The 23,235-nt window shown below is 36.1% G+C and overlaps 1 protein-coding gene across 1 annotated transcript; it reads right to left on the bottom strand.

Annotated features, from left to right (window-relative positions):
* Positions 1-1,520: 1,520 nt before the first annotated feature.
* LOC135155753 (WASH complex subunit 2-like) lies at positions 1,521-23,078 on the bottom strand. Its single transcript, XM_064105883.1, has 9 exons — positions 22,988-23,078; positions 21,130-21,200; positions 19,535-19,618; positions 16,945-17,016; positions 15,753-15,840; positions 14,639-14,782; positions 9,966-10,087; positions 4,071-4,193; positions 1,521-1,622 (listed from the first exon to the last, which is right to left on the bottom strand). The coding sequence occupies exons 1-9, from the start codon at positions 23,076-23,078 to the stop codon at positions 1,521-1,523; spliced, it is 897 nt and encodes a 298-aa protein (XP_063961953.1).
* Between the last annotated feature and the right edge of the window lie 157 nt (positions 23,079-23,235).

Here is a 23,235-nt window from a genome sequence, read left to right as displayed (position 1 = left end):
AGAATTACTGGGAGAAAAGGAGAGAAAGAAAAACTGTTAAGGCTCTGAGGAAGTAGGGCAGAAATAAAATGAGAAAAAATTGAAATACACGTCTTTACATTAGGGCAAATGAACAAAAATATTAATAAATATGATGAATTTTTTGTCCGGAGAATTATCCACAACACCTCTACACATCCAAACCTCTATCAAAATCAAACATAAATCAATGTATAATGAATGAGAACTAGGCATTTATATCAATGTCTGACAAAGTCTGTTAGAGATCAATCAAGTTCTCAAGTAGCATTAAGAGATTAAGATGAACCTACAGATAATTCCCTTTTGCACTGTTCTCAAAATAAGAGCACCATCACAATGTGAACATAGTTATATCTAATGACCACTCATAATGTCACACAAATACTGACTTTCAAACTCAATCAGGAAGCACTCAATAAAACAATTTCCTGATAATCATGCTCTCAATGTTCATTACATTCATGTGTGCAGTCTATGTATATCTCTATCACCTTCATGACCATCATGATTATCATTATCTCCATAATCATAACATCAAAATCATTAGCGTTATCATCATCATCATCATTATTATTGGCATCATCATCATCATCATCATCACCATCATCATCATTGTCATCATTATTATTGGCATCATCATCATCATCATCACCATCACCATCATCATCATCATCATTGGCATTGTCAGCATTATCATCATCACCATCATCATCATCACCATCATCACCATCATCACCATCATCATCATCACCATTATCTATTGTGATTGTAGTCGACATCATCATCGCTGTTACCACAATCATCATCATAATCTTCAAGAAGTATAAAATGTTTTGAATGAGAAAGTTTTTTTTAGTATAAACAAATAAACAGATTATTATAATCCAATTCTGACTTTCAAACTTAATAATTCTGCTCATATTTACTTATGAATCAAATTCCCTGGATGAAGATCAAAGGTTCCACATTTTATATGAAGAATAATTTTAAAGTGGAGAGATTTAGAGCAAAAAATCAGATTCCTTGAAGGCAAAGATTTTGTTCTCTTAGATGAAGGTAGTGAAAAACCTTGCCCAAATGAACAATTAATTCATTGAGGCCAGAAAACATTCAATAAACATACCATTTGATGAATTTGAGTATACAGCGCGTTATACAAATGGTTCTAAGTCAATGCTACATCTTGGCATTAGCCAACATGCATCTTGCTCATTGACAACACGGTAGTCTAAAATTTTGTCATTCTAACCACTTACGAAAGATAACTAAAGACCTGCCAAACTATAGTACCTGTGTTTCTGACTGCACAAGAAAAGTTTGAATAATGTGTCTAAACGACAGTAAATCTACATTTTTCTTTTAAGAGGAAATTATCTTTCTTCAAACACCTTTCCACATTTCCTTCCTAATAGTGTCCCTGTTCTACTAAGGACAACTATTCATGGCACATGAATCATAAGCTATTTCTGGCTGTTCTTAAAAATCCAACCTCCTTTACTTCAGTCCCACATATAGTAATATCTGTGGGCGCTGAAGAAACCTTGGCACACCCTAGCAAGTAGTCTGTCAGGGTCATTGTGTATTATATGGAGCACATTCACCTACACATTGGGAAGGAAAGGTAGCCAAAAATCATTGATGTCATCATTTCATGAAGAGGAATTTGACACTACTGATCCCTAAATTGGCAATGCTTAAACAAGTTTGAAACAATATTTTTAATGAAAAGGGGTAATTCATTCAAATTTCGAATTCTGCAATAGCAGAGAGATATAAGTTACCAATGTACATGTAACGATGAAGGGATTACCTATGTTCTTTGCCAGTATGATTGGACATCCCCTCCCCCCCAAAAAAAAAAAAAAAATAAATAAATGTATTCTATAAATAATAAATCTTGTTGGGAAAGGTTAATGGGAATTGAATAGATTTAAGATCATCTGGAGGTTTTTGTGGTGAATAATTAATTCTACAATGATTGCTTTTATGACACATCATGTCTTAAAGGTAAAAGACAGTAGTTGCAGCAAACAATTATTTCATGAAAAAGTCTTTTAAATCAAGGTTAATTGTCAAGATTTTATCATACATCTAGATCTGGTATGTTAATGTAAACTTATCTTTGTAAAATCGATAATTCTGATGATCACTAACACAGAAAAGCATATATGGGACAGTGTATTAATATTGCATAAAAAAATACTGGGGCCTGTTGCATAAAAGATACCATAATGGTAACTTTGCCATCCAATGGTTATTACCATGGTAACAATGCTCAACATCCAATCAGAATCAAGGATTTCAGGCAAGTTACATGCAATATTGGATGGGTGAAGTATCATAAGAGCAACTTTTATGCAACTGGACCAGGGGGGGGGGGCATTTAATATAACTTGTTATAATAACAAATTAGCAATAAGAGTTAAAAGCTACTGAAATCCTTCAATCGTATTGGCTGAGAGTAAAATTTTGCATTTATTATAATTATAACAAGTCTTTATGCACAAGGACCTGGATCTTTGAAGCACGTTTGTCATCAAGGAATTCCCTTGCTGCCTTCATAAGGAAAGAAAGACCCTTTTCTGCTAAAAGCTATTTCATCAACAAGAACACAGCTCTGTCACCCACCATAAAAATAAATAATGACTGGAAAGAAGATGAAAGAAATCTTAATCCCTGCAGGATATGAATTTATGATTGGGTGTGATTCATATCGTGGAAGTTTGCTCTTAAAGAAATACAATCACTCTACCATAGAAACCAGGAGCACACTCAGAAGATAAATCAAAGGAAAGGGATAACACCAAGGGGGGGCATTTCTGCACCCGCATGTACAGAAGAAAGGAAAGGAGATAAAGAGAGAAAGATGCAATATGGGATACAGCAGGAAATTTGAGCTCAGCTCCTTCCGGAAGTTTGTCATGAAACAAGACCTCTACAGAGATTACTTCCAACTTGCTACCCGATATCTTGTCACTGATGCACAATATTTATATCTTTCATTGTTTCTGTATTTTTTCTAACAGATCTATTGAATTCTCCTGAGTCGCATGGCGTTGGTTTGTAGCGCAGGAAAGGCGATACTTTCTCCCCTGAACTTCCTACTTGTAGTGCGCAATACAGGAAGGAAATGACTTTATCCTTTTGATGGGATTTATCTCGAACTGGCCTAATATCCAGGATTTCATTTCCTATTTACATATGAATATTAATTATTGCATAAGGTCATTAGTATGCAAATATGAGTAATTTGGAAATTCTATCAATTGAAATAATAAATGATAATATAGGATTTGTATAGCACAAGTATCCACCTTGCTAGGTGCTCAAGGCGCTCCTATATTACCCTGGCTAAGCTAGTCTACCGATTCTGGTGCGCACAGCTTTTTGAGGAATTACTTCCTGCCGGTACCCATTTACCTCACCTGGGTCGAGTGCAGCACAGTGAGGATAAATTTCTTGCTGAAGGAAAACACGCTGTGGCTAGGATTCCAATAATCCAACTTATTTAATTCATATTCAAACTAATTAGGTTGGAATCTAAATAATTTCCCTGTCAACTCAAATGATAAGGAATTCAAATTAATGACATATGATGAAAGAGTTTTTTATACATGATTCTTAAACCTTAAATACATTAAATTTATGAATATCTAAAGTTGGATTATTGATTTAATTTCACATCCATGGTTAGATATTTACCAGGCACCCTTACGTCTTATCAAATAACACACCAAATTTTGGTAGAGAGTGGAAATGAGTAAAAAGGGATGGAGTAGAAAGATGAATGGGGAACAATGGAATCCACAAGGAGGATGAATAAAAGCCTTCCAACTTGCTGACTGAATCATATTAGTATAAGGTAATATTGTAATTTTCAGTTGGCCTGCATGACAACATTTCTCATATAGAGAAAAGGGGACAACATAAGACTAACAGAGGTGAAGATAATTAGAAAGCATATTAACCAACAAAGTCTTGGACTTATTTTTTAATATCATATTTGCCTTTACATGTGCAAAATTTTGCAAATCATGGATAATTGTTACTGTTGCATTTTTATTTATGGATAAATCAAACTTAAAGGTTGACTTACCGACTATGTCCTCATAAACATGGTCTGTTGCAACGTCCCTCCTGACAGCTGACGGCTTCTCATCAAACAAACCTCCCTGGATTTGAAAATAAGAAACAGAAATACAATGACCTGAATGCATGGCAGATATCCAACTCGTGTCAAGATCACATACATTTCTTCGCATGAATACTGTTCTTCCAAACCTGCGAAACCCGAGAGGTTGCAGGAAAATGCATATCTTGGCAGAGCAGTTAGGACTAAGATTTCATGTGACAGTGATGTGATACCTTTGAAGGATGTTTCTAAGGGGAAGGACTTTCCAAGGGAACATTCATGATCACATTAGGTTAATCATCTTGATGATGACGGTGGCAACGGTTGACGACACCGTCAAGGTCTTGACGCCCTTCAGGTAGCTGATCTCCTGTTGATACCCTGGAAGGCACTATGCGTCATCCATCAAACAATCGTTTTGTCACGACTCCACTTGTGCACACAGGTGATACATCACTTTATAACGACAACATGCACCACATCACAGCTGAACTAGGCCCTATTAAAAGCAGTTTGAAACCACTGATACTGCATCAAGTCATACCGGTTCACAAGATCATAACATGTAAACCCTGTACATTGTCAAATTCAATGAATCATGATCAATGATACAGCCTTACGTGGATTTGAAAAGTTTGAAAGACCATTCCACATAGACCTAACTCACTTCTTCCCACTTATAATGATTACATCTTCAAGATAATTTTCTTGTTAAGAACTGACCGAAACGCGAGTGCCCTTCAGGCGTTTGATGGCACCAGGCACACTCCTGTAAGACTTGGACAACCACTTGCGGATAGGCGAGACATTCTTGTACCCTTCGACCGTCAGTGAGAAATTTCCTTGGTCCAGCCTCATGATGGCGCGACTGTCACCATACGTGGCCAAGCACACAAAAATGTCATCCTTACTGGCATCAGGGGGGAAGGCTATTGCCATATCCCCATAAAGGTGAAAACCCTTCACCAAGAAATTCTTCAGGGTACCGCCCAAGGGGTGTAAGAGAGGTAAAAGAAATGGCCACACCTAGATGTTAGCACCCATGCTGATGTCTCCACTCCAGAGCTGCTCCGTGGTTTTGACGATGGACGGGGGCAAGAATGGCATGCCACGACAAAAGAGACGTCTGTTGGAGCCATGTTTGAATCTTCGTGGAGTCGCACAAAGCTTCTTGCGATCATCTTGGAAACCTGGTATATTGTCTCTCTCAACACCTCTGAAGATGCATTGGGTAGTCTCATATTTCAGACCCTATAGTAGGTTGCAAAACCATTATTGACAAATCTGTAGGGGTTTAAGGGTCTTCATCGCAACATGAAGAACTCTGAAGGGTTAGTCACATCTGCTTGGTGGTCAAAACATATTTCTTCTCCTTTAACTTGCTGGGGCAATGGTGGAATAAAGCCATAAAACAGAAAAAAAGGAAAGTTCCCATTCAATCCTTGCCATGCTTCAGTCACTTGAGTAATCAATCTGTGCGCTATAATCAAGAAGTCGGTGACCTTGGTGGGAACCGAGATAAACTATATGCAGTAACCCTCAATAAAACTATCACAACTATTGTTTAACGAGTCTGATAACCTGAGACTAATAAGCGTGGCACCCCAGTAGACAAAGTTCTCTTCTTTCATTCAAACTAAGAACTTACATCCTCTAATCCCTATCAACAACAAGCTTACACTACTGGGGCTCGTTTCATAAACTTGTTATACTAACAACTTTGCAATAAAAGTTAAAAGCTACTGAAATCCTGCAATCTGATTGGCTGATGGTAAATTTGTTATAGATGTTGTGCATTTGTTACTATAACAAGTCTTTATGAAACGTGGCCCTGGAGAAGATTATTCCTACTACTGTCTCATTTTGAAAGTGTGCACTTTTTTTCTGACGTGTGAACTATTTTTTATTGTACACACAGTATACACGTACAAATTAAACCCGAATGGAAAAGACATAATTTTCCTGGATTAAACACAAATTTCCATATAATAATTCTAGGTTCATTCTTACCGAGAACTGTCAATTTTTTGGATGACCTGCAGAAAGATGCATTTCTATTGTAAGTTCCCTCGATTACACTGAAGAAAGGTTCATGTAACACACTCAAGGAATGGCATGACTTCCAGCCCTGCCCCCCCCCCGGCCCCTCTTAGGTTACACCACAAACACAAGCTTGCTTAGGATTCTAAGAGATACCCCACCCCCCCCCTTAAGGATGAAAATGGGTTAGGTTTTTTTTTTCCCTATCGCAGTTGTTTGGAAGGAAACCTAGCAAAAATCAACCCTTAAATTTCAGGATTGCTCCGTGAACATTTCTAAAATATTCCTCAGCACAAATATTTCACGAAGACCTCCTTTTCAATGATTTTTCAAGAATTTTTTTATTCAAAACCAAGTCCCTCAAAGACAATTCAATCCAAAAAATAGGAATGTGCATATGGAACAGAATAGATGACCATCTGAGTGGGATGATGGGGGGGGGGGGGGGGAGGCTCAAGCACTCAGATGAATTTACAATAAAGAGCAAAGTGGAATCTTTACTCGACACTACAATGTGACCCTCTTCAGACTCCCTGTGCTACCCACCCAATAACATGCTTTCATGTACGTTATTTTCTTCCAGTGTGAACAGACCTTGGTAGCTCCTGTGCTACCCAAGCGACACGATACCACCAGATACAACCAAGAAACAATCATAGACAAGCCCCTCTACAACTTATTTTGCAAAGTCGATAATTTTACTTGTCTCTTCGTGCCTAATTGAGTTGAATCAGCAACATGAATCACTCTGAATGGGACTACAGTGAATGCTATACATAGAAGAATATGTACAGTATAGATGGGAGGGAGGGAAGTTATGTCTTAACCGCATTACCAATGGATTCAGTCATAGCTCAGGTTATTTCACGATTTGTTTATATTTTGTTGGGTATGGTTCAGCCTGGTCGGTATATTTCATTTTCTTATTGGTGTATGCATTGAGACTTGATAGTCCACAAAATAGCGAAGTAAATTAAAATGTATTTGATATTGCAAATCAAACAACTTTGATATTCATCTTTTATGGAGAATGACTTATGTATTGATAAATAAGGAAAATCTTTATAAATCATACAGAAAATGCAATAGAGTCAATTATAAATGTAATAATCTGGGGAAAATTAAACATCTTTCTCCAAATAAATAATAACTTTTTTTCATCAGGTAACTCTTAAAAAAAAGTCAAGGTGTCTTTGTATGGTACGAAGACAATGTGTTAAAGAAACACTACCAAAGCTATTTACTTGTAAGTAAGCATACAGGATATGGAATGATCTATTATGGAAAAAAAAAAACTGTGAAATATTGAACAGGGGAAGATGGGAGAAAAATAGAGGAGTAAAGACTGAAACAGCAGAATCTGCAAATGAAGGGTATGTAAATAATCAGAGCGTGAGAGAAACTGACAGACAGACAGAAACAGAATAGAGATTGACAGAGAAAGACTAACACACAGCGAAACACAGAAACAAAGAGACAGACAAACAGTAATAAAACATAAAGTATTGGACTTGTTAAGAAAGTGCAGTCTTAATATAAGTGCGGTAAAGCATACCACATTGAATAATAAATTTCACCTAGAAAATAATTAACCTTCTAAATGATTCACTACAATTTTAAACAATACAAATTTGGGACAGACGCCAATGCATTTTTCAAAGAAATTTCTGAATTTTTCTATCAGATCAAGGTGGCAAATGCGGTGCCCATTACACCCAAATTGTTCCAAATTACTAGTGCACTTTTTATAGATCACAAAGTAAATGTCAAATCTTAACAAACATCCATCAAGTGAAATGTCAACATGGTAATCAAATCTTGAAATGATATCATCCCGATCGTAAACAAAAGATTACTCATGCTTACTAAACAACATCTCAATACAGAATTCATAGAAGGGCAATAATAAGGGTGCTTCCATCACGCCATGACGTTGCTTTCTGATCTTGTCATTCAAGTGTTTTGTTCCTATGGAAATGACGTATATTTTGAAATTAACTTATGAAGCCTCCAGTCTAAAACAATAACCCACCAGCAATAAAGGAACGTCAATTTTTGATGACAGCTGCTTCTACAGCAATGAAATTAGTAATTTAACCATCTGCGCACGAATCGAATCAGGATCCTGTTTCATAAAGACTTGTTATAACAAATGCAAATTTTCTTTAAAAATTCAATATCAGCCAATCAGATTGAAATATTTCAGTAGCTTTTAAGTGTTATCGCTAATTTGTTATTTTAACAAGTTTTATGAAACAGGGCCCTGAGGTTTAGTCCGTCCTCCTCTGTATTGAGGGTAGATCATCGTTGTACTCTTAACGACAACAGCAAATATTATATTGTAAATCAACTATTGGAATTGGGACAGGAGGCTTCATGCCACAGTAATTCAGTTAACTTTTTCTGTCCCTGGCATTCCAATGGTTGATATTTCTTATTTTGTATTGTTTACACTGAAAAGTATTTTTGTATTATTTGCCGAATAAATAATGATAATAATAATAAATGAAAATGAGGGAAATTTGTTAGATCTGATAACTTGTCAGGTGACATACATGTATGTTGATGAAACTTTATTCAGCAAAGTGCTTGATGTTCAAACTTCAAGAAAATTTTAAGTTACAGTCACCATGGTGGTGTTCCATGATCCCTGACTACGCTTGTGGAGTGTTGTGGCCCAGGAGATAAGTCTCCGGACTTTGAAACAGACGGTCGTGGGTTCAAATCCCAGCCATGGCGTAGTTTCCTTCAGCAAGAAATTGATCCGCAGTGTGCTGCACTCAACCCAGGTGAGGTAAATGGGTACCTGGCAGGAATTTTCTCTTTGAAATGCCACCGCGCATAACAGCTGTACTGCTAAAGCCAAGGTAATTATGCTGCGTTACTGTAGAGTGCTTTAGAGACTTCTGATAAAGTAAGTGTTAAGCGCTACATAAGCAAGTATAATTATTATAAATTATTATTACCAGATAACCTCATTTTACATCTGTAAGCTCACTAGGTTAAAGTTGTCAGACTTTCGTGTGAACCAAGCCTTTGTTTCATTGAGACCACACAAGGTGAAAGTGGAAGATGAGATTATAAGAGTGTCAGACTGGATTGTACTTATCATAATGAGAGAAGGGTAGAACCTTCATTGGTATTGGCAGTTTCCTACATGTACTTGTTCTGGTAAATTAAGCTTTTGGCATTCATCCGGCACTAATAATATTCATGAAACCTATGTCCACATTTTGTTTGGTGTTTTGGATCGTTTTGAAGAGTTGAATTTACCAGACGGCTTCACATGTCACACCAAGGGGGTGGGGGGGGGGGGGAGAGAGAAAGAGAGAGGAGAGGAGGAGGAAGAGGAGAAAAGGAAGAGGAGAAGAAGGATGAGGAAAATGAGAAGAGAAAGCAACACTTTTATTTTGCTTTCCATCCATATTTTCATTGGAAAAAAATATAATATACGATTAGTATTGCACAAGTAATTAGTATTCACCTTGTTAGGTGCTCCAGGCGCTCCTATATTAACCCGGCTAAGTTAGTATACCGATTCCGGTGCTCACAGCTCTTTGACGAATTCTTACCAGTACCCATTTACCTCACCTGGGTTGAGTGCAGCAACATGTGGGTAAATTTCTTACTCAAGGAAAATGCCATGGTTGGGAATTGAACCCACGTCCCTCGGATTAAAAGACAAGAGTCTTAACCACTAGGTCACGACGCACCCAGAAATAGAAGAAATAGAAGGGATTAAAGTTATAACCAAATTTAAGATATCTCTTACATCATCTTCTTTGTCATCGTCAAAGAGTCCTCCTCCTGAACTACTGAAAAGTCCTTTTCTTCCAAACGGAGAATCCTCTGCTTCGCCATCTTGGCCAGGCTGCTCACCAAATAGATTATCATCTGAAGAATTGAAAAAAAAATCAAATTATTCTCATTTAAGAGGATTAGTGAAGATAATGTGTTTATCTCAATCTCCATAATGTTTCTTCTTGTCTCGCGATGTTTTCCATTTTTCCATCAAGAATGTTGACCTTAAAAGCATGTACATGTATTGGTTATCTTTTCATTATAAAACAATAAATGAAATGGCAACCAAATATCTTAAAACAACTGCATTCATGATTAAGAATGCAAAAACTTCAAATTATACATTACATATTGTAAATCATACAGAATAAAACCTTTACGTTTACAAGGACCTTTTAAGGACGTTCCACAGTTATGTTTGTGCGCATTATGATCTGCGCATATTTTACACTCTGCGCGCTGACGTCACAATGGATGAACAGGCGATTGATTAGCTGTGGGTAGGAGCTGATTTTTCTCATCATCTGCACTCTAACTGCAGATCCGATGCGTTATTTTATGAAGCTAAAAACTGGAATTATTCCATGGACCATTTTAAAAAATATCTCTACAATTTCAAAATACTTTACTCTGCAGTACTGCCAAGAATCACGAATATGACCCCCGAGTTTGAATAAATGGTAGAGTGGTTTTGATTTTTTTCTTCACATAGATACAAAGCATTTGGCGCATTTTTGGTGTTAAAAAAACCACATTTGCTCTAATAAAAATGCTGATAGTTCGAAAACAAGCACATGAACCCCTATTTTTTAATGTTTGTACCTTTTAGGTATAGCTTCCTCTACAACTTTGCAAATTTTGGTGAAAATGACATGGATTTTGAATAAAGTGCAGCATTTATTGCACTTTTGTAGTTTGTTATTGAAATTTCACATTTTTGAGATTCGGTTTTTGTTATCTTTTACGCCATTTTTAAGAATTTACTGTGCTGTTAGATTTAAAGTTGCAAACAAATAGCACTATAAATAGATTCTCCATTCTAACGATACAATTATTAACTCTCTTGCGAAATTTGATGACTTTTTCGTGTATTTTGACTGAGTAATAGAGGTTTAAATTCATGCTAGTATTCTTGCGAGGTCTAAAAATGCCAAATTCTTTTGAATGCGCATTTCTTATGAACATCAATTTTGGTGAACTTTGAAGCTCTATAGCAAAAAATCAAGCACATGGACCTATGTTAATTTTTGCATATTTCGAATATTAAGGTTCTAAACTATCTATGTGCAAAGTTTGGTGAAAATGACATGGATTTCACTTTAACTGTGGAACGTCCTTAAGTAAGGAAAAGTTCAGTCACTACAAATACTAAAATAAAAATTAAAATGTATATTATTTTTCAAATTATGTGTATATTTGAAACTTATCTATAAATGTTGATATTTAATTGAAATGAAATTTTCATATTCCTGTATTTCAATATCAACATATACATGTACACCACTGCTTTTTTCAGAAATATACACATTTCCCTCAACATCATAATCCCAACTCTACACTCTCCAAGCTTAATCCAGCTTAATCCCATGGGGTCAGATAGCATGACACACTAACAAATAGATAGCTTCCTCCAGCTGAGGGGGACTGAACCGCTCCCCTCTAAATCCCCTTTCAATGGCCACGCCCACAAAATGTTGTTACTCACACAACAAATATAACTGTCAATTAAGCGTTGCTTTAATAGATTCGTTCCAGCCTTTATCTCAAACTAGCAGGTTACTGCTCCTGCTTTTTCCTTCATTAATCCCCCTTAATCCATATTGATATTTCTGGATTAATCCCAACTGAGATTAAGAGGTTTGGATTGTCAGAGTACAGGGGTACTGCAGCCATTTCTTATCTTGATCAAAGGTTAATAATTGCAGGCAAATACAGCACTATTGTTTGAAAGGAAAAATAAGGTGAATCTTATACTTTAGTGCTTAATAGTGTAAGTACATGACGTGTTAAATTGAAGTTGTAGCATCTTTATTTCTGTTGACAACTTTGAAACTAGATTGGCAAGCCAATAAATAGAAAATATGATAATCCAACTGTTCGTCAAAGCAAAACTCTTCTCATCAAACTTGAATTTGACATTTGTATAATTGTGTCCACTTACAGTGACACGACATTTGCTCCTGCGACATTTGCTCTGGTTTTAATATCTCAGAGTGCAAAGGGTTAGAGCTAGGATTGTAATACAGTTTTTGATTTAGAATAATGTGAAGATAAGAATTAGGATTTATTTAGTTTTGGAGATTAGGCTTTATGTTTGGCTTTAATAACATGCAGATTTTTCATCGGAGCAATTGTCGCTGGAGCAATTGTCATGGAACCCTATTTACAACAGATCAGATCAGTCAAACCCTCCCCTAACTTCCCCCATCAACAGGGGGAAGAATGGGAGGAGGGGGCGTCGTCTTCCCCAAATTCACATTCATATAATGTACAAATACACAATTAAAGAACAAACGAGGCAAAAAAATCCAACTTCATCAACGACAGGCATAAGTATTTCAATACATGACGTCACACTATTCGATTGGGAAGGATGACATGGTAGTTCATTCCCTTTGAACAGTAAGATCGCTGCTTGAAATTACACCAGCATTATCAACAATAAGCGACATATTCCAATAGATCTTTAATAATCAATTTATGTGAAAATTATCCTCATTGTCATTTAAAGATAAATACCAGTTGTTGTAATGATCTCAAAATGAGTTCAAACAGAATCCAATGAAATTACCACCAAAGTGTTTGCATGAATGAATAAAAAATATGTGCCAAAAAGTTCTGGAAGAAAATGCATGATTGCTGAGAAATGAGCAAAATTAGCAAAATAAGCATGGAATTCCATCAAATGTCAGGTTTTTTCCGAAGCAATATTAATAGTGTCCCACCTATGCTTTACTGTGTTAGTGATCATCAGAATTATTTATTTTGAGCTAAGATTTCATAATTTACAAAGATAAGTTTACATTTATGTACCAGATCTAGATGTATGATAATATTTTGACAATTAACCTTGATTTAAAAGACCTCCTCGTGAAATAATTGTTTGCTGCAACTACTGTCTTTTACCTTTAAAGGGGAATGAAACCTTTGGAACAAGTAGGCTTGTGTCAAAACAGAAAAATCAAAGAATAAGTCCAAATAAAGTTTGAGAAGAATCGGACAAATAATGAGAAAGTTATGTGCATTTGAATATTGCAATCACTAATGCCATGGAGATCCTCCTATCGGTAATGCGACAAGGATGTGTGATGTCACATGTGAACAACTTTCCCTTTGATGGACTATAAAATATCCCCAAAATGTCTCTTTTTGCTTTTTTTATGGTGATACAAACTCTTTATCCATGATGTATGTGAGGATCTCCATAGCATTAGTGATCGCAATATTCGAATGCTCATAATTTCTCATTATTTGTCAGATTTTTCTCAAACTTTCGTTGATCTGTTTCTTTGATTTTTCTGTTTTCACACAAGCTATCTTGTTCCAACGGTTTCATTCTCCTTTAACTGGTTACAGGTATAATTTCTGCCCTTACAGTCCATCACAACTGATTATAAACATTGTGTTTCAGCAGTCATGCCTGCTGGAACGCTGATTAAAACTCTGCATTGTATAATACCACTACGAAAATATCATTTAGTCTACATCAATTGGGTCTAACACCCATTAAAAAAACAATAATCATTTTGGCTAATACCCACTTGGGATTTGAAAGCATTATTTTTGTTTAATGATGCTTGGAGTTCTAGAGAATGATAAGCTTATTTTTGTTACTAAATGTATAGGTTTGAACCCAATTATTCTCCATTTGTGACTGCCCACCTCAAAGCCCAAAATAAGTCATCAAAAGCATTTTTTGTGTTTTTTTTTATATAGTTTGATAGACAGATCCTAACCTTTAAGTGTTACATGTATATCTAACTTGTAATTTTTTTTCTCTTATACCAGGCTTCACCTGCAGCTGGCGTCCCTCACTAATTCAATAACTGCTACCAACTAAACCACAGATGTGACTCCTGATAACTCAATCACAGATTAAGAAGAACTTTGTAAAGCTCCCTCTACAGTTCAAAACACAGCAGATAAAATTCAGTGGTTTTTTTCTGTATTAGTCCACGCTCAAACTTTGTAATTTCTTTCCATTCTGCAGGATGGTCTACAAATTTAGTTAATTTTGATCCCTCAAAGTAAAAATATTTCTTAAGGTTTTAGAGTTATGGGGGTTTTTTTTTATGTTTTTTTTTTTTTTTTTACAATTGTTGGGTACACATTGGCAATCACAAACATAAAATTAAATCAACTCTATCAAGTTGGGGGAAGACATATTACATTTTTAGTTGGTCGCTGTATTTTGTAGAAATCTGGAGCTGCAAACATGGAGATTGCGAAATTGGTTTAAAAAGAAACACAGGTAGCAACTGTTCAGTGCTTTTTAGATAAATCCCCTGGAAAAACTCCACCCCTCTTCAGTCTGATCATGGTATAAAATAACATCTAAAACCTATCTAAACATTCATAAGTCTGTTGACTGCAATCATGGGTTATCTCTAGTGAAATAGAGAGTTGATATCATTTACTACATACCTTCAGTCTTAGATGTCGATCTCTTCTTTTTGCTCTTCTTCTCTCTATCCAGTGGAAGTTTCTTTCTTCTCGTTCCTTTCTTGGAGCTTTCCTGAGATGATGCTTTGCTATCTTCTGAGATGGATCGATTCCTGTTAGATTCATCTACAGAGAAAGAAAATATAAAGGGGGCATCAGTATTGTCTGTGGGGGCATCGTTGTCTAGTGGCTACGACTCTCGTCTTACAATCAGAGGGACGTGGGTTTGAGTCCCAACCATGCCGATTTTCCTTCAGCAAGAAATTTACCTACATTGTACTACACTCAACCCAGGTGAGGTAAATGGGTACCAGCAAGAAGTATATAGGAGTGCCTTGAGCACTTAGCAAGGTGGATACGTGCGCTATACAAATCTTATATTATTAAACCACAACTTAAGAGTAGAGTTTGAATAAAAATGAGTTCAGAATACTGGTGACAAGGTCATGCCCACTTGCCCCAACTGTGAGACCTTGTCATGGTTTTCACCTGTAATCCAAGCTTGCAAGTTGTAAGTTAGAAATTGATGCAGAGGTTGGAGGGTAGGGCCCGGGTAACTTTTTTTTGGGGGGGGATGGTGACATCAATGGTCCTTCTCAGACGTAAATAATGATATCTCATTGATATACTCCTGTAATAATAATGATAATAACGGTATATTTACCAAGGGTACCCACTTCATTTCCGAAAACTGTTCTCCCAGCGGGCCCTGCTATTATTATTACCCCGGCTAAGCTAGGCTACCTATTCAGGTGCACACAGCTTTTTGAGGGATTACTTCCTGCCGGTACCCATTTACCTCACCTGGGTCGAGTGCAGCACACTGTGGATGAATTCCTTGCTCAAGGAAACTACGCCATGGCTGGGATTTGAACCCACGACCCTCTGTTTCAAAGTCCGGAGACTAATCCACTGGGTCACGACGCTCCTGTAGAACTCAATTACGCACACATGCTCCCCATGTATCGAAATACTACTTCGTGTGTGAAACATTCAAATTTTTTTCTGTTCAGATATCATCAACAGTAACTCCATGCCTTCGGAGGAGAGGGTCTGGAAGAAAAAGGGCGTGGTCAGTAAGGGCATGGTCACTCACCCGTCATCTCCCCCGGTTCCTGGCTGGGTGCACCCCTTTGCATACCACCTCCAAGCTTGGTGGACAACTCATCTTGGAAGTTCATCGGCTGAACAGTAAACAGAGAGGGGGAAAGATTCATGTAAGTCTGTAAGCATACCATATCACTAGCACAGGGTAATAAAATTGATCCTTGGTGATGTTCACATAATTAAAATCATTCATAAATTTTCCAATTGCTTGCAAACTAATCAAACACATGTTTCACCAATATCACTCAACTTAACCCATTGGCTACTGACTTCTAATAACTCCCGTAGGCATAATACAAGAGCCACCCGATTTCCGTAGTTGGTGAAACCCGAGCTAAACCATGATGAGACAACTACATGTACAAATACCTACCTCCCATCCCACTAAACATCAACAGATGAATGTATGTACTTGAACATATATCATAATAAAACAAGGATATGACATAAATGACTGAAATAACAAGGATACTGGTACATTTCACATATCATTTTCATTATATCGTTCTCATGAATATATCATTGAACTGTATCCAATACAAATGTAAATGTGTAATAAAATTGCATTTTATTGAAATTTGAATCATTGTCAATATATTCTCCATGGAATCCAGCCTTTGGGCTGCCATGTGTTGGTTGTTGAATATATACAATTTTACTACTACTACTACTACTACTACTACTACTTCTACTGACTACGACTATACTACATCATGCAAGGACTAATGCAGTAAAAACAGAAGGGTATCTACATACATAGATGGATAATCTAAAGATGCTTTCATGTTCAGTGTTGGTGCTCGATGTCACTGTTGGTGTTGGTGTTAGGAGTAACAATAACACGCAATATTTATATACCAATGTTTCTAAACCCTACATACTATTACTCTGATCTGGCATTCGAGCATTCAAGGAATTCCTTCCCTCCCAGTGCCCATTGAGAATTATTCAGATTCTTGTCCTGAGGTTCAACAACTCATGTGTGTTTCCAAAGACGATCCAAAGCATATTACTGATATGTGTAGCTAGCTCAACACCTGATAAGATTCGTCCCAGAACCAGCTTGATTTTGGTGTTGGGTGCTGTGCAGAGGTACAAAACTAACCAAACACCAACATCATACGGTCAACACCAACACCGAAAGGTCAACACCGAAATCGAAATCGACCATTGTATCATACCTGTGCTGCAGCCTCCTGGTCCGACGGTTCGTCGTCATCAAACAGCCCGGTATCGGACTCCTCAGAATCGCTCTGTTAGTCAAAACGGGGGTCAGGTTAAGGTCAGGTTAATAACAGCATGCAGCACATAACAACATGAGGGTGCCTCATTCGTCCCAACACCTTTTCGACACCCTCCCAAAACATATAACAGGGCTGTACGTTACATGACAGGTCTGGTGAATGTTTCATAAAGTTGTTGGTAAGCTACGAGCGACTTTACTTTCGATTGGTGATCTTTGCTTACGAGCTAAATCCACGCCAATTAAAATGATTCACCACAAGAAAAGGTCACCAGTCGTTCGCAAAGTCGCTCGTAACTTCCGAACAGCTTCATGAAACTCCCGCCTGTTAATACTGAGAATGCCGAATACTGCAACTGTCAAAATCGATTCCCCGTCCATGCACTCGGCACAGATGCTTCTCTGTATTCTGCATTTTCACGGCGCTATGCCGACAAAATGACATAGAAAACGAGGCAACGCAATCCTTGCCGACCTTCGTGCGGGAAAACTTGCACATAACACATAACCTGCATCTGCATGTACATGTATGACTGAATTATACTGCAGTATTTAGCATTCTTTGGAACATTCCTGTCAGGTAAATGTAAAATAAGGGGCTCTGATTTCAATGTTGTGCAAATAATATCGATAATATGATTACAACTGCATGTAATCAGGAATATGAACTGTATCTCTACTGTTCGATGGTTTTGTGTTTATGGCAGGGTGGTACTCTTAATGTATCAAAATTCTATAAACTTTATCAAAGGTCAAGTCCAACAAAGAAAAATGATGATTTGAATAAATAGAGAAAAATCAAACTAGCATAAAACTAGCATGAAATCGGATTTAAAATAAGGAAGTTATGACATTTAAAAGTTTTGCTTATTTTTCACAAAACGGTGATATGCACAACTCAGTGACATGCAAATGAGACAGACGAAGATGTCCCTCACTCACTATTTCTTTCGTTTTTATTGTTTGAATTATACAATATTTCATTTTTTTCAGATTTGACAATAAGGACCAACTTGACCGTACCATATACATGTACATGTAGTATTAAACAATGCTAATTCCACATGTTCAGGCAGGAATTAATTGTTGTGTCACTTGACAATAAGGAGAAAATTAGAATATTTCATATTTCATATAATCAAATACAAAAGATATAGTGAGTGGATGACTTCATCGGTCTCCTCATTTGCATACCGATCAGGATGTGCATATAACTGTTTTGTAGTAACTTTCTTATTTTACATCCGATTTTGATGGGGTGGACTTGTCCTTTAATAATATATAAAATGCAATAACTTGTTGCCTCATCAAATGTGTACATGTATCTACTCAACTCTTATGCAAATGGGGGATCTTATAATCACTGCTCATCAAATGATGAATGATTTCAATATTGAATAAGGATAATTCAATTCCAACCCCCGTCTATTGCTTGTCGGGTGGACTCGATGATAAAAATCACTCTTCAAAAATGCTGTAATTACTGTACTAGACCATGGAGGAGAGAGGGCGAGCCTTGGAGATTTCAGTAATTGCATAATTATAATAGGTCAAGTGTTGATTAGGATCGCATTATTCCAATCAGACTTGTTAAAAACCCTGTCTCCTTCTGGTATGAAAACAAGAGGTAAATGAACTTTTGGTAAAGTGTTCCTGGTAAATCGTAACGCTGCCCTCTATAGTTTGAAATGGTAATTACTATAGCTAGCATCGTTTTCAAGATAGTTCCCTCATTTTGAGACTTTGGGAACGTTTCATTAAAATTTGTATCAGTGAGTTTTCTCTGACTAATTTGCTCTTAACCAATCAGGTGCAAGGATTTGCAGTAGCTTAAAACATCCGTTGATGAGAATCAATGATTAAAATCTCCATGAAATGCTCCCCAGTATATTGAGTAACCTCTACCAGGGACATTAATCAAAGGTGTTTTGGGCGGGGGGGGGGGGGGGGGGGGGAGGAGGGGGGACCTCTATAGACAATGCATACTGTGAAGACATGGGTGTTCAACATGCTAATTCAGATCCCACCAATTCACTGTGTGGAAGATTCCATGGGAAACAATGGAAAAAATGGCACCCCCCAAAAAAAAAAATCATTATGAAATAAAACTGACATTAATAATTTAATGTTTGAATCATTACTATAGAGTCTGTGCTTGACTTTTTTTTTCCAAATTAAATTACATCACTTAAGAATTTGCCGAACAATCTAGCACAATTTAAATTGTGAGGGTGATAATGGCCAGTAAAACACTATGAGAATTACTAGCACTATATGAAATTACCATGTTATAATTATATATTCGTTCACCCAGTTGTTCCTAAATCGATTGTGCAATAAATTGATATGCTAAAGAAGGATTATTTTAAAGAATTGCTCCCATTTTCACCCATTTTTGTCGGTCAATAAATGTAGTCGTATTTCTCTACTCAACAGAAAAAAGTACAAACCCCTTTCCTCTGAATAATTTGTAATCACTTGTGTAAAACCTGAATATTTAATTTAAGTAATCGGTCATGCTATTTTACCCTATTGGTAGATGTTGCGGTTGTATCAGCCGTCATCTTCTGCCTTCCCCCGGTGAACTCAGACTCCGTCTCTGTGTCAGTATACTAAAATAGAATTTTAAAAAAAAATAATTAATGACATTTGAAACTTATCAATCCACACTTTATATAAGTCCCTAGAACGTGATTTTCATGTTTGTCAATAAATATTATGAAAATCATTAACATAAAAAGACTAAGTTTAGTGACTCCTTGCAAAATTTCTACATGTATCATAATGAGTTACATACTGCTTGATACGGGGGAATATGAAGTAAGAAATATGTTTAGCAATGTTTCATAAAAATTATTATATAATATAGAATTTCCATTTAACAGTTTAAAACTACAAAAATCATTTCATCTGATTGCCTGATAATTAACCTTATCATAGAAATTGTGCATTTATTATCATAACAAGTCTTTTTTAAACATGACAGTTGTCTTATGGTGTTCAACGATGCTTTTATTTTCTAGAATTCAAATATGAATCATATTAATGATTAAGATACAAGTCTTTGGAATTAAAATATCAACACCCACAAAAGGAGGGATTTTATTTCAAATTACGGTACAAAAACAAACATGAACATGATGTCACTATCGCTGAACTGATGAAGTTTATGATGAACCCATGAACATAGACTTCACAGTCTCCGCCTCCCACGGGGTATACCCAAGATAATTCATCATATAGTCACATGAATGATAAATTCATATGAAAGACAGCTGGGGTACCCTACAGAATTAATCAATTAGTGGGATCCATGGGGGAGACAGCAAAGGGTTCTAATGACAATGGGCATGGCTCTAATTTCCACTTTAATTGGAAACGAACCATGCGGACACAACATCCCTCTCCCATGCTCTGCAGGAGGGGGGAAAACTTCAATTAAGACTGTCGCTTGTAATTAAGCATTTGACCCAATGAGAAAATGGACTATTTCCTCGAAAAGGAACCCATTGACCAAGAAGATGACATAGTGGGTTGTCATGGCAACATATGACCTATACTAGTACTTTAAAGTAAGGTAACATTAGAATAAGAGGAAATAATGATTTCAGCTATTATCTTTTTCATTATAAGAAACTTGTCAAATTTTCAGAAAAGTATAGCTGGTTGCCATGGCAACAAATGCCCTTTATTTACCATATATTTTTTATAAACAAGCATTGAATAAGAGGTCATAATGAAAAATATTACCCTCTTCATATCCAAAACTTATCAAATGTTCAGGGTGAGTTTGATTCTTATTTCAGCGTGTATAAATCATTACTGCTATGTTCCAGACTATTGGTTCCATGTTTTAATTATGCGGGAGCCTTAAACCCCCATTCCACAGAGAGCAAGACCTCTGAAAGACCGCTGTAAGACCATGAAACTTGCTTGATTTTTCAAACGGTCTTTCAAACAACTTTCAAAGATCTCCAAGGTCTTTCACGATTTCTGATGGATCTTTCAGTGGTCTTCGTGAGTCCAAAAACTTTTTGAAACACTTCAAAACAGTCTTTCAAAGGTCTCCCCTCTGTTAACAAGAATACAATCACAAAGAAGAGCAATCACAATACTTTCATACCTCAGAATCTGACAGTTCCGACTTCTCTGAGTCACTGAGAGTTTCCACACTTGAGTCATCATCTTCTACTTCTAGAAAAGATAAGAGAAAAAAGAAAACAAGATAAGAACTTCACTTCAAAGATTGGTTACCAACCTAAACATAATAAGAGAGGAAACAAACATATAGCTCAAAATCCAAGTTGTTTCTATTAGTGTTTCTATTAGATGGTAAAACAAGCTTATTTAGGGGGAGGATGATTACATCTTGAAAAGCATTAGCCTGTGCATTAAAGGGAATGTTGCAAGAAAATATTTGCAATCAATTGCAAATATCTCTTGCAATTTTACAATTGATAGATCTATTATAGCTGTAGCTAATCAGTTTACACTTCCATGTAGCTCCAAGCAGACCAGCAATCGATTGCAACTTTTCAATTACTTGCAAGAATATATGATTAATTTAGGGACACCAGGGCCCTGTCTTACAAAGAGTTACGATTGATCCAATCAATCTCAACAGTATGGAAATCCATCAATACCATAATCTTTTCTACAAGCAATTTGCACAATCCTCTTTATAGTAAACAAAGAGAATTACACTCAATCTTCAAGAGAATGATGAATATTTATCATATCTAAAAATTTTGAACAAATTTGCATTTTAGATGTTGATGTTGCTGGCCATCCATAGTTGTGATTGATTGGATCAATCGTAACTCTTTGTAAGACGGGGCCCTGATCGATTTGCAATTGTTTGTAAGTCTATTAAAATGTCCCGATAGAGATCACTATTAAGAGTTTAAACATGGCTACAAGGGCTATTTTTGTATACCCAGGAAAGCTTTCTGTATTTGCATACATGCAAGCAACTATTAAATGTTGTTGAAAATCACATTCAATACCTGTAGCGTACAAGTTAGTAAATTCATCTGGTAAACCGTAAAATGTCTTTTTTTTTAATCAAGGCCTACGTTTTATTCTGGCAAAAAATAAAATCATCAACAATTGTTTGATGGAAACATTCATTACACAGAATTTTTATTGGCAAATACATGTAACAATTATTAATGGAAAGCATTGCATAAACCAAATACTTGATCAAAATCATTATTTACTCATCCATGCCAACACTATCAACAACTCATTGAGCCATAAGGAATGAGATTAGCAACTATGGAAGAAACAAGCTTTGTGACATTACTAAGCCATTCAGATGGTAGCTTAATCCACACCTTAATCTCATTGATTAGCCATGAATGGAGAATATTTTCTCTATTTTGTAGCAAATTTGACATTTTCTTGAACATGATGGATGGATTAGAATTTCTCTATTTCTGCCAAATGGGAATATTCTTTCTGGAAACCAAGATAATTCAAAACTTGCCATTTTGAAAAAAAAAAAATTGTAAATTTATATTGCGCAATTTCTATTTGTACATGTATATACTCAACTGCGCATTACAATAGTAAAAAGTTAACAAAATAAATACACGAAAGTACGATTAAGTTCTAATTACTGGAAATGGGAAGCCTACTATCTCTACAAATTATACAGCAAAAAGTGACTCATTTAAATATTCTCTTGAAAAAGGTAGGTTTTTAGTTTAGTTTTGAGGAAGGTAATAGATAAAGCATTTCTTATTGAGGAAGGGAGACTATTCCCCAAGACAAAAGGAATAAATGCAGTGTTACATACACATATCATGCACTGATATCTATAATACTACACCACTACTATTTGTCAATAAAAATCATCTAAAATGTAAATTCAGTTTCTGTGAAAAAAAAGAAATATTGATAATTATTATTTCGTATGAAACATAGCTTTTTGTAGATTTTTAAAGTACTTTTTAGAAAATAATTTTCAAGATATCTACCTTCTTCACTTAAGTCCATCAGCCCGACATCATCGTCTTGCATGAAGGCTGGGGTTCCAATGATGTACGGAAGTGATCTATGGCCATACATGTCCTGTAAGTATGGAACACATGGAAAACAAGAGCAAATTGAAAATAAACACTGTTCCATCACTGTTATATTAAAAAGAAAGTGCAATATAATAATAATATTAATAACATCATATTTTACCCAGGGTAGCCACTTCAGTTCCGAAAACTCTTCTCCC

This window comes from Lytechinus pictus, chromosome 10 (genome assembly GCF_037042905.1).
Source record: "Lytechinus pictus isolate F3 Inbred chromosome 10, Lp3.0, whole genome shotgun sequence".
Taxonomy (NCBI): domain Eukaryota; kingdom Metazoa; phylum Echinodermata; class Echinoidea; order Temnopleuroida; family Toxopneustidae; genus Lytechinus; species Lytechinus pictus.
This window is presented reverse-complemented; position numbering and strand designations above follow the sequence as displayed.

Excerpts from the sequence above, each read along its gene's own strand:
- LOC135155753 (XM_064105883.1), bottom strand. The coding sequence starts at position 23,078 with ATGTATGGCCATAGATCACTTCCGTACATCATTGGAACCCCAGCCTTC. Across the intron at positions 17,017-19,534 it reads CCGCAACATCTACCAATAGG|AGCGATTCTGAGGAGTCCGA; the intron begins GTAAAATAGCAT and ends TTTGACTAACAG. Across the intron at positions 1,623-4,070 it reads CCATAAATAAAAATGCAACA|GTGAATGTGCTCCATATAAT; the intron begins GTAACAATTATC and ends CCCAATGTGTAG.